The sequence below is a fragment of the Squalius cephalus genome (genome assembly GCF_949319135.1).
Source record: "Squalius cephalus genome assembly, chromosome: 16".
NCBI classification, from domain to species: domain Eukaryota; kingdom Metazoa; phylum Chordata; class Actinopteri; order Cypriniformes; family Leuciscidae; genus Squalius; species Squalius cephalus.
The window spans coordinates 8293119-8306291 of record NC_137137.1 but is presented as its reverse complement, the minus strand read 5'-3'; the positions used below and the strand labels follow the sequence as shown (position 1 = coordinate 8306291).

At 37.2% G+C, this 13173-nt stretch overlaps 1 protein-coding gene across 9 annotated transcripts in view; it reads right to left on the bottom strand.

Moving 5' to 3' along the window:
* Window positions 1-13173, bottom strand: part of cacna1ea (calcium channel, voltage-dependent, R type, alpha 1E subunit a) — a 149566-nt gene that overhangs the window by 76534 nt on the left and 59859 nt on the right. For all 9 annotated transcript variants that reach the window (XM_079897248.1, XM_079897247.1, XM_079897246.1 and 6 more), the window contains 2 exons: window positions 2396-2502; window positions 1664-1803 (listed from right to left, as the gene is read on the bottom strand). In XM_079897248.1, the coding sequence (XP_079753374.1) occupies window positions 1664-1803; window positions 2396-2502 (247 nt within the window). The remainder of the gene's footprint in view (window positions 1-1663; window positions 1804-2395; window positions 2503-13173) is intronic.

Below are 13173 nucleotides of genomic sequence, written 5' to 3'. Positions count from 1 at the left end.
TACCACCAGATCTTATAATCTTCACTCAACTCCTAATGAGGGTGCAAGGCTTTGATGAAATACTGCCTCACCATCTCATCTAGATGGAGGAACACAGGATAAGTGCAAGTGAAAGGAACAGAGAAAACTTGAAAAACTGACTGCCTACATTCCCTCTACACACATAAGCAAAATACTACTGACTTTACACCCTTGTTCCATTAGAAAAATAATGTTTTGAACTCTAGTAATCATCCAGCTAACGGGCAACACCTTGCACACAGTTTAAGTGTAGTAACATGACATTCAACATTCACACAATTTCAACTCTGACATCAACATTTAAAGATTACCAGATAATTATGTGGGTGGTGCCAGCATGGAAATCTAACCAAGATGCCAGAGAGTCTGATCACACACACACACATATAGACACATCCAGTTGTACACCACAACATTGACATTAAGAAATAAATCATTATATTATTATATAAACATTATAATTTATAGTTAAAACACTTTTAACATGATTCTATCTGTAAATAAGTGTTTTCTGGACCACTATTCAGCAGCTGCGCAACTTAATCAACATGGAAAAAAATTGCATTGCAGCTTACAGTCTGAATGTGATGAAACATTAACACACAGACAACTGATCTCTCAGTCATCAAATTAATTACACGTCATCTGCCCTTTTGAACCTTATGATTACGAGACCTTAACACTGCTCCTGTGCTGTCTCTAAAATGACAAATTTGTCATGACTTACACATCACAGATATATTTAAGGGTGTTTTTCTGTGGTGTTATTACTGTGTGTGCATGTCAGGTGTCAGTAAACAACTAACGAGTTAATGAGAAATAAGGGGTTGAGAGGTTAAAGTCTTTCTCGCGTTTTATTCCTCTCTTAAACCAGACAAAGATCCAGGGCTCATCAATAATGAATGTGAACTGGAATCATGTGAAATTCTCTAAGAAGCCCATCTCCCTTTGTACTTTAACACTATGACAGTGATTAATATTTCATATGTATCGTTACGTTGCACTGTGTATGTGTGTGTCTGTCTTTTTCTTTCCCTCTCTCTCCCTCCTTTCTCTTTTAGATAGCTCCCTTCTCTGAAAAACAGATGATAAATATTACGGTACAAAGCAAAATGGCCTCTGCCCTTCATCCAAGCTTCTAAATTGTGGTTTACTCTGCAAATGAAAACTTCAGCAGCCTTTCCCTTGAGGAGAGCACTTCTTGACACTGCTGTTTTAACAGCACTAACGCAATATCTGTTCTTGGCGATGGAGTGTTTTCAAGGTGCTGTTCATTTCTCCACTCAGCCTGGTCTGAAAGTTAACACTCTCAGATGATTCAATCAAGCAGAGTCTGTTGAGGTAAAATGAGGTGAAAGTCCATTGAATTTCAGCAAATCCACAAGCTTGTGTTGTGCAACATCTCGCCAATGCAGAAAGTTGCCCACAAGGACACACACCACACATCTATAGTGCAAAATCCAGGAAAACCATCAAAAGGTTCAAACTAATTTTATGAGAAGAAAACTTGATCTACAAGTAAATGTGGAATGAAAACCATGCAATGAATTTTGAAATAAATGAAGACACTTGACCCTGACATGGAAAGGTTTAAATCAGCAAACTCAGCATCATTCAGAAGATAGTAGCACCTGTCACTCACCCACTCAGAACGACAATGAAGTCCATCACGTTCCAGCCGTTCCGCAGGTACGAGCCCTTGTGGAATGCAAATCCCAAAGCAATGACTTTTATTCCAGCTTCTAGGCAAAACATTCCTATGAAGTAGGGCTCTGTTTTTTCCTGAGAAAAGAAAATGGATTGGGTGTGAGACAACAGAAACTACCTACATAAAAAACCTAGAACACAAAATCAGCCTAAAATAATGCCATCTAGGTTGGGTGCACATTAGATTTTGACACTTAGCCAGAATGTTCTGTTCAACTAATCTCCAAGAACAGCAATTATTAAGAACCTGGTTTAATTTAGGTTTTATTTAGTGAGGAAATTGTCATTACTTGCCTCTATTTAAACAAGGACTTCTCTAAAATATGTCACTAAAGTAAAACAGTAGGGAAATACTCTTTGAATGGGAATAATTAGCTTGTGAGCAATTCAATGGGGGAAACTACAGTCTGAATAAAGTTGTCAAGAACAAAGAATATGAGGAAGGAAAGAATATGAAAGCACAAGAGAGCTACATTTAGAGCATAACTGTGGTCTCTTAGAGTATAACATCTTTCTCGTTACACACATTACTAGAAATACATCTAAAAGTAGATAACTAGGCCAAAATGATTAATCTATATTCAATTCTTTCAAATGAAAACAGAAAATCAGCGAAAAATGGAAGATGAGGAGAGCAGTAAATCTAAGTGGGTAGGTGTGTCCTCACAAGTCTCTTTGACATGGGCGTCTTGTCCTCTCCAGGCAGGTGCTGCTCCAAGGCCAGGACGATGCAGTTGGCGATAATGGTGGCCAGGATCATGTATTCAAACGGAGTTGAGGAGGAAGGTTAAGGAATAGTACATACTTAAGACATCTTGCAACTATTGATGTTTGGTCATTAGTGTACTTACTAACACACCATCCCACTGTTGCTGTGCTCACTGTGCAAAGTTAAACAGCACTATGGTAATAGCACCACCTAGTAGTCAAGAGTAGAAATGCATTTCCCGCAGTAACCGCGGTGGTACCCGTGGCGGTAAAAAACATATTCTGGTTGAGTGCCATCTGTACAAGTATTTAAAAACTTTTCACTTGCCATTAATCATACAAACCATAACAATCAATAATACTATTAAAACCATAGTATTTAATTTGCTCAAGTCTTACTGGTTCATTAGCAAAACAGCCAATGAAATTAAAGGGTCAGAGTGATGGTAGAAAATTACTGCATTAAAAAAATGGTGTACCTTGACTAACAATATAAGTGGTACGAGCTACAACAAGAATATGAATAGAAACTACATTGATATTTCTTGAAAATACTTGAAAGAAGGAAAAAGAATATAAAAATGGTTTTAGTGTAAATTGATGCAAGAAAAATAAACAATCATAATCATAATGCATTATGAAGAAGACCAGAATTCAAGTTGAAAATATGGCACCGTACATTTTGAAATGGGTGATTTACAAATGTAAAAAAAACTAAAAAAAAACTTTTAACACTTCAAAAAACAAACAAAGTTTGAATGGAGTCACAATGAGAACCAATGCATTCCCATTACTTTCACAGTAAGTTCAGATTTAATAATAAAAAAAAATAAAAAATCAGACCAATTTGCTACCCTTTGTCAACCTGATTTACTTGCTCATTTGAAAATAAATGACTCAAAAGAATGATTCACTCACAAATCTGACAGACTGAACCACTATGGCTTGTGAGTTTTAGAAAAATCTGTACTTCCTATCGAAATTTCAAAGACTTGACTACAAAATTGAAAAGTTTTTCATGATTGTGGGAACTCTGGAGTGTATTTCAGTGTTTGTGTGTGTGTGTGTGTGTGTGTGTGTGTGTGTGTGTGTGTGTGTGTGTGTGTGTGTGTGTGTGTGTGTGTGTGTGTGTGTGTGTGTGTGTGTGTGTGTGTGTGTGTTCAGCGTACAAGGCTGCTGATGTTAAATGTGCCAGTATACTGCAGCAGTACATTGCAGGCTGGCACATGCTTTCTCAAACACACAAACTTACATGCCCAAAGAGTGCATGAAGACTGTTGTCATACAATGAAATGAAAGAGAGCAGCTATTTAACTTCAAGTTTACAAGATGTTCTCAGGACCCCTGGTGGTTGTGAGTTCACAGCCAGCCACTGATTTGCATGTGTACAGAAAAATGTTGGATTTTGAAACGTGGCCTCTGCCAATTTTTGCCAGTGTGTGTGGGGATTAAAAAAACAGTAAATAAAAGAGCCCAAATCTGCTTAAGACAAAGAAGAAAGAGAGTTCAGTACAAATATAACAGGCAGCTGGAGGACAGACCTCTGGGGAAGTCTCTCTCTCTTATGTGCCTTTTTATCCCTCAGTTTGTGTTAATTAAATTAAACTCAGACTTTGCTGAGTTCCAGTAGCATGATGCTAGTGTCAATATGTTGGCTTTGAACAGTAAAAACAACATATGTTCTGGTATTGGTGTTCTATTAAATGGACAGTATGTTTAGGTTATTTAAGATGGAAAATAGAGAAGAATAAACTAGTGATAAAACAAATACACAGAGGAAAATATTAAAAGTAACATCATACTAAATAGGCTGTATTTATGTTTTATGTAAATATATTTTGTCCGCACACTCTGCATGCATGATTATAGGGCTGCAACAACGAATCAATTAAATCGATTAAAATCGATTACTGAAAGAGTTGGCAACGAATTTCATAATCGATTCGTTGCGTCGCGCGACGCGGAGATTGTTGAGTATTAAAAAAAAAAAGCTGAGTTGAGCGCGGAGCAGAGTGGACACACTCGGTCTCTCTCGCCCACTGTCGCTCACTTGCGGAGTTCAAATTTGTCGGACTGGACAAAAGCGAAGCGAACTCCGCAGGCGAGCGACATTGCGTGAGAGAGACCGAGTGTGTCCGAGAGTCCACGAGCGACAGTGCGCGAGAGAGACCGAGTGTGTCTGAGCATCAGTAAATTGGTACATAGTAATATATAATTACTATATAAGAGGCATGGAAGTTCGATAAATGGACAACAATATAAATAAACCAACAATTAAATTCTTACCACTGAATTAACAGACTGTGATTTGAACCAGATAGACAGAAGATGAAAATACTTTCTTGTCTGTCACAAATACCACTACAAGGGGAATATTTTTTCCACAATTTGCAGCACTGAATTTTTCATTCTTTACTCTAAATGACTCAGAGAAACTTCACTATATGCTCGGAAAGAATGAGCTGCAAAATACCTTACCACCATACCAGGTGGTCAATCCATTGTATTTGTTTTTATTGTTTTTTTTTTATTTTATTATTTTATATTGTATTTATATTTTATATACATTGTATTTATAATTAATATTAGGATAGACTAGAGATATTATCTTCTGTTATCATTATTATTATTGCTATTATTATTACCTATTATCCGACTGCACGAGACTTGTGTTTTGTGTGCATGTGCTTGTCAAATAATGTCAAACATTTTGTTAAAGATTACCAAAAAACCAAGTTTGTGAGTGTGTGCATCTGTGAGTGAGAGTTTGTGAGTGTGTGCGTCTGTGATTGTAATGTAGAGAACAAGTTCTGATGTTCAAACAAATCCTGTTAAGTTTTCTGATTTGTATTTTTCTTTATTTTTTATAAATTATTTATTGTTCTGACAACTCAGGTCCCTTTAAACAAAAAATACATCTTTTTGTGCACTTTATTTTTAAAAAAGCCTATATATTTGGCAGATGTAAAACATGTGCAAGGTTTTTTTTTCTTTTTTTTTACTTTAACAGCTCAGGGATGTTCAAGGAGCAACCTGTTTGTGCACTTTGCACTGTGAATTTGCACTGTCAGTTATGTTTTTGAATAAAGGGTTGGAAATTAAATTTTTTTTTTTTTATCCGATTCATCGATTAATCGAAAAAAATAATCGACAGATTAATCGATTATTGAAATAATCGTTAGTTGCAGCCCTACATGGTTACATTATTTAATATTTAAAAAAAGGTACAATGCCAGAGAGTCACAGAAAGAGAGAAAGAAAGACTGCAGCATTACAATCTAAAAGAGCAGTAGAGAGACAGAGAGTGAGAGAGAGAGAGAGAGAGAGAGAGAGAGAGAGAGAGAGAGAGAGAGAGCGGTCTCCGTGGCAACAGGCTCTCTCCTGTCTGCCATAAGTCAGTACTCAGAGTTAATATGGTCTCTGAGCCATCAGTGTTCTCTACATGCTGCTGAATGCATTCGCTCAATCAATACTGACCACACAAACATCCTTTCACTGTATCCACCATGACACATGATACTCAATTTTTCTTTAGATCAGCTCTTAATAAGTTGAATAGTACTGAATAGTCCATCAACAGGATCACGCAGGTATCGCTGTTCACAAACATCTAACTTTAGTGACTTTATGAGCAAACTTTCTCTCTCTCTTCCATACTCTCTGACTCTATTTCTACATTTTATTTCTACTGGAAGAGATTTCAAACTAGCTGTGCATGTTGTTAGCCTGGAAATCCAGACCCAAATCTGAAAGATTAAGGGTCTGGCATTGAGTAATGAAAATCGCCCAACTCGAGGGGCAGCACCCAGCATGCATTTGAAAATCTCACTGCACGCAATTGGATAACACTACGACCAATCACTGTCGTGATTTCGCTGTCACTAGCGCTGTCGTCATCTGTTTAGCTCGCCTCTGGCCCACCTATATCAGATACACCGATGTGATTGGTGCAGCTCGGCTACAAGGGCATAGTTAATGAGCATCATTACTCAATGCCGGAGTGACTCGCTGAGCAAATTCAAATTGTGCTCTTGCGAGAACTCTGGATTTCCAGGGTAGCAAGATGTCGCCTATGAAAGTGTTTTTCAATGAGCAAAAAGAATGAATTGCATTTCAATCCAATAGAAGCTTGGAGCATGAGAGAGAGAAAGTGATTAGGAGAAATACAGAGACAGGAAAAGGTGCATGGAAAGAGAGCGTGAGATACATACAATTATACCATTCATAACATCACAGACATCATTCTAACACTCTAACACTTCTTTCTTTAGACCAGGTGTCGGCAGGTAAGTTTGGCATCGGGCCAAAATTCCATTAGATGGCGGGCCAGAACTAGCCTGGCTCCGCCCTCCTACGTACTTCCGCTCAATTTTCACTTTCCTTCAGTACTCCGTCCGGGTTTTAGGTATATTTGTGGGTTTTCTCAAATTTTTACTGGCCCAATCAGCGAACAGAGGGAGTGGCTGAGAACGATGATGTTGAGATCGTGCGCTAGTTTGAGTTGTAGGGTTACGTCTCAACCAAAAGTTAGCGATTGGTTATGGCAGATCCAGAGTGGCTCTGGGCAGATCCAATAGTTTTAAACTTCAACAGAGTACCCACCTTCAAGGAAGTTAACGCTTGTCAATGGAGGGTGGCCATACTCTCTGTACAAATGAAATGTACGACGTAGTCTGGTAAGACCAGGGGCCGGTTTCACAAAGATAGACTTTGACTATGGCTTAGATATAGTAGATAGTCAGACTTAAGTTAGACATCTAAATCAGACCGTTGCACAAAGCACTTAAGACTCTGACTATCTTAAGTAGGACTACACTGCAATGCATTCCGGGTAAAATAAGACACTTTTCAAAACAAAAAACATGGCGGATCGAGTAAGCGCATTCAACCGCTCAGTGCAGTTTACCCCAGCGGAAAATATGTGTTTGTTGGAGGAGTATAAATGACGGAGTATGTTTTTATGTTTCCACTGTTCGATCGCGCCCGTGCCTCTCTCTCTCTCTGACACACACACACACACACATTCCAGCATTGCAATCTTGACATCGCAGCCTGTTATTATGCAGCGTTCACACCAAACGCGAATAGAGCGTCAAATTCGCGTCTATCGCGTCTAGTTCGACTCTTGAACATTTTGAATCCATTCGCGCGTCCAAGGCGAATAGGACGCGCGTATAAAGCGAGCGTTTGAAGCGAAATAGGCGGGCATTCAGAGCTATGACTCCACTATGACTCTACTACCCCCTGTTTGAGCAGTCACGGTGTATTGCATTTCACGCATCGCCCGTGACGCTTGCGTATGAAAGGGAGCGCGTCGATCGTTGCTCGCGTTGACTATGTAACGGCCCTAACAGTTACAAGGACATTTTACTTGGGAATGTAGTAACAAGAAGAAATGTTTAAATTATGAGCCATTTCCCCTTTTCTTTTGGCAGTTTGTAATGTAACTGATTGTTACTGCTGGTTGCCAAGGCAACATAGAGTCTTAGACCTAAGTTAGCCTGGGGGTAAGGTGTCTAATTTTTTTGGTCTAAATTAAGTCAGTCTTTATTTTTGTGAAACGGTCTAACTTGCATTAGACTAGTCTATGAGCAAATTTTAGACTTGTCTAACACTATAGACCGGTCTAAAATAGCTTTGTGAAACCGGCCCCAGGCTAGGCCAGAACATAGCCTAGTCAAAGCCAATAGCGCACCTAAAAGCAAAGAACAGGCAAAAGTAATGATTATGAATTTTTCAAATATAGCAAGGAGACATTTTAATTGTTTATTAATAAACCAGTGTTTTCTGTGTCAGTGTCATCTGAAATAGTGACTGCAGTAGTGAACGCGCCTTCAGAGAGATGCACATTTCATACGGATTACATAAGCAGAGAGTAGTCTGTTTCTTTTCGTTTTGAATTGTTTTGTTTAAAAGTAGACATTTCAAGCTTTCTATATACAGTATATTTCTCGTGTCTGTGAGGCAGCTTATACTCTGAGTTTCAGTTCATTTATGAGACGAGCTCCAGTTCACGAGCAATGCAATCGTGCCGGCGCCTCCATGTCCTGATTATATTAAGGATGCACCGATACCACTTTTTCCAGAACGAGTCCGATAACGATACTGTCATTTTTGGTACTCGCCCATACCAATACCGTAACCGATACCTGTATTTTCACTGCATTTGTAATTTTTAAATGTATTGGTAGAGAAACCAAAAGAATATAAATTGTATTATTTGGCTAAGTTAACTTAGTTGGCTAAGTTATTTTCATGCTTAATAAAGCCTGCTCAAATGCTTTGTGTGAACTTCTGTTACTTTCACTGTTCATATTGCTCTATCATATTTTATATTTCATTTAACAGTACAGCACATATTTAGAGCTGCTCCAGAAGGGCTCAGTGGTGAGGATTGGGTCAGTGGTACAAATGTTTAGACACAAGTGAAATATCAATTATTTATTCCATTTTGAAACTACAACAAAAACTACAGTAATCAATCAAATGTGAAAAAACACTGCATATTCCTTACTGTATAAATTAAATATACATGGATCTTTTTATTTAGTCAAGGGCAGTGAGTAATTTATTTGTCCTTTGTTTGATTGAACATTAAACAATGTTTGAACATTAACCTGTTAACCGTTGCCAGTGCGCGGGCGCACTGAAGCGTTTTTTTTTATATATAGTTCAAAGTTACTATCAGATTTAATTTTATACCTTGACAAACTATACATCATTAAAAAGATATAAGACTCAAGTTTCAGTATTTGACCACTATTGTATTCTGCGAAACTTATAGCGACAGTTATTTCTTAATTTGTGTCAGGAGTTATGAAATGAAAAAATGAGTCGATACCTTTAATATGAATTATGCGCGTCAGCCGCTTTCATTCATAAAAAACTCAGTGCTGTCGTCATGACAGCGCTTGACAAAACAACGTACCTCAGGGCTTTAGCTCAAAAATGTGCAGATTTGGAGAAATATTGCTATATTCTCATAGGTTTACATCAGATTTATATAGACAGGAATAATATTTATTGAATTTATACCCAAATGCGTCGATGTAATCATTATGAGCGCTTGGATACTCTGACTGATACTGTGTTTTCAATTCATACCAATAGCCTGAGGGCGCTATATGCACAATAATAGTCCATATATGGAACATGAAGAAGAGCCATGATCATGTGACATTCCAGGACGTCACTGATACACACAAAGCTACAGAGATCGCGCTGTAACATGCAGATAAATATGTTTTGAAGACAATAAACATGATTGCAATGATATTTGAGTTACCTGTGTTTTTCAAGCCATGCCAGGTATTTCCATAATAATAGATTATATTTATAATGTAATGCTAATCGATATAGACTTTATCATTGTGCAGAACACTATACAATAGTATATTTTCTGTCTGATTTTTTTATCTGAAGCCAAATTAGATCACAGAAGATTATTTAAAATACTCGACTTGCGTTATAAAGTAAGTTTGGAGCAGAAACATGGTTTTAATCTCATAAATTGTCGTGTATTGATGGTGTGCTAAGCTAACATGCTAGCTAGCCCTAGGTGCACCTGCCACTAGCAGTTATACTTTCATGATTTTTTTCTAAATAGGAATGCTTACTGAAATGTTTCTTTATTCAAGAAATGCATTTGATACAGTTTAAAATGTGAGGTGAACTTTGATAAAAGAAATTAGGGACTGAAACCCTATGAATAGCCTGTGAATAGCCAGTCGTTAGTAACTATAATGCAGACAAAAGAAATGCATATTTAGAGCCATAACCAGGCTGGAGAGGTGTGAATGTGTGCAGGGGAGACTGAGACTGAATGGGGCTCGTTTGCACCACAAAACAATAGAGACAAAAGACTGAATAGATGTTTAGAAGATGACAATAAACATCAGTTGCATTTTAGAGTCAAATCAAAATAAAGTCATTTGACATGGTCTTGAAAAACATTTAACTAAATACAGAGTTTTGGACTTATTATCTTCAGATTTTAAACATAAAATGTTTAGACATGTGGCTTTAGCTGTAGTGCATTTCTAGATTGCTACAGGGCCAACTTCAATTTTATTTTCATGAGGATGTTTCATAAAAATAAATTTCTAATAACTTTACAAAACTTTGAAGCTATTTATAACAATTTTTTTCATTATGACAATAATTAATTCTACATTTACAATAAACTGCCAGGTGTCAGCTTTCAAATGAGATCATACTTGTGCTTTTAGTACAAAGGGTTCATGAACTGTATCTGTTTCAGTTTGGGTATGTCATTTCTGGGGATTTTTCAAAAGTGGGGTTACAGCTTGACAGGTTAAAACACAGCAGCATGTTTATTAGACTGCTGCCCCTTTAAGACCGAACTTACCCCATTTGAATAAACTGTCTACGTTCACTTGAGATATAACCGACTTTGTTTACTAGGATACTTGCCTAGACAGACGTTTTTACATTATTTTGTGTGAATTCGTCCGTTCAAGCGCAAGACGTAAAAGACAATTCAATTATCTGATTTCAATTATTTCTGGTTTTCGGGATGTGCGCTTTGGATGTTTGTGTTGGAACTTCTTGTATGTGACACTTCTCTCTCTCTCTCTCTCTCTCTCTCTCTCTCTCTCTCTCTCTCTCTCTCTCTCTCTCTCGTCAGTTAACTTTAATAATAAGCTACATACCTCGTTTTACTTTCTTTGCCATTGACATTAGACTGAACTACAAACTTTCCACTGACGTCTGTGAAAAAGGTATGCGCTCGACCAGCTCACGCGTCTGTGCCGCTGTGCGCTCAATTCGCCCAAAGTAGTCGATTGTCGAGTTCACGCGCATAGGTTTAGTTACCTATGATCACGCGCGTGAACTCGGCAATCGACTACTTTGGACTTCAACCGAAAACAGGATGTAAATACAAATATTTGCGCTGGCTTAAATAACATAATTTTTATCCATTTCTTTCACATCTACTGCAGTCAGATTCACTCGTGTTCACTCTGAAGGAATCACTCACATGACCTGTGCACTTGTAATGACACATCAAGGATGTTAAGAGGCTAAAAGCAGATTTAAATATTGCCCCATTGAGGTCAACAGGGTGCAAATTTTAAAAAGAGGATAACACGGTGTAGGCAACACCGATTTTTGTCGTTGTTCTCTGTACTGACAGCACTCCAAATTGACAAAAAAATGTTTTATTTGTCTCTTATAGTATTTGTCATATTGTTTGTAATTTGCTTTTTTGCTTATTTTTAATAACAAAGATACAATTAAATTAAATATCTATATTATAATTATAAAATTACATTTAAAAAAATATTAAATGACTCGTATCATGAAATAAGATTTTGGTCATCCCAACCTGTTCAGAGTTGTGAAAGGTTTGTAAATGTTAGCATGATTGATAATAATGTGATTGTTGCAAACATCTTGGTAAGGACGTTCACACTGACATGTAATTATTATTATTATTATTTTTAATAAAGGGGAGGGAATGGTCATAAAGCAGTGCAGGAACATGCTGGTCATGTGAGTTTTTAGCTTTTTAAAATTAATTTATAAAACAATGATTTGTAAGTTCTGTCATATTTTTCAATTACTTTTACAGTTTTAGTTTTTTTGCCGTGGTATCGATTCAGTATCGGTATCAAGGTATTTTGGTCTGGTATCGTATCGAAGTCATAATTTTGGTATCGTGACAACACTAGTGTGTACTTTTGTCATTTCCTGTCCTGTGCCATGTTTTGTAGTACTTTGTAGTTTTTCTTGTTTATTAGTCTCCCCAGGTGTTTCTATTTAGCCACACCCCCTTGTTATCTTGTTTAGCTTGTTTGCCTGTGTATTTAAGCCCTGTGTTTAGTTTCAGTCTTTGTGAGTTCTTGATGTTGTATGTTCTGTTCCCGAGTCTGAGTTTGTCTTTGTCAAGTTTTGAGTTTGTTTAAATAAAGTGTGCTGCACATGGATCCTGTTTCCTCCTATGTTTCAACTGCAACGTTAACATGTACAAACGCTACATGGTATCGGTTGTTGGTATCGGAGTATTTTTATGAGTACGAGTACGAGTACATGAGCTCGGTATCGGTGCATCCCTAGATTATATTGTCTGCTATATTTATATTGTATGCTTCTTATTTATTAAATCCTGGCAAGTTGTTGATGAAACATTGATTAAAATTAAGATACAATATATACAAAACGAAATTCACTAAAGAAAGGCTTTCCACAAAATGAAACTTAGTGAAGTGATCAAAATCATGTCTGACCCATGTCTCCCGATATATTGCGGCATCTTGCAACACATCCTGTCTTGCTAAAACACACATAATGTGGGAGATGCAGAATGGATAAAAATAACTAAAAAAATAAAAGAGGGCTAGAATAAGCCCATTAATGGCATGTTTGAGTCATGCTCTTAACGAACTATGTTACTATTAATTTGCTTGTTACACAACGGAGCCCAACTTATTGTAATAATTATTTGACATAGCCTACTTTTACACTTTATTTTTAAATTTTTAATTTTTTTAAATTGTTTGTGTGCTGGAGGTAGGCTATTTCGTCGCGTGATGTTAACATTTAAGCTGGATGTTGAGAGAAAATGGCTCTATCAAAGTCTGGAAAGTTGACAGCGAAAATAGGGCATACAAAGAAGAATGGAAAGACGACCGTTCATCCTACCTAGTTTTGTAAATGCAAAGCCGGTGTGTCTTATCTGCAAAGAAGTTGTCGCTGTTTGCAAAGAATATAAGA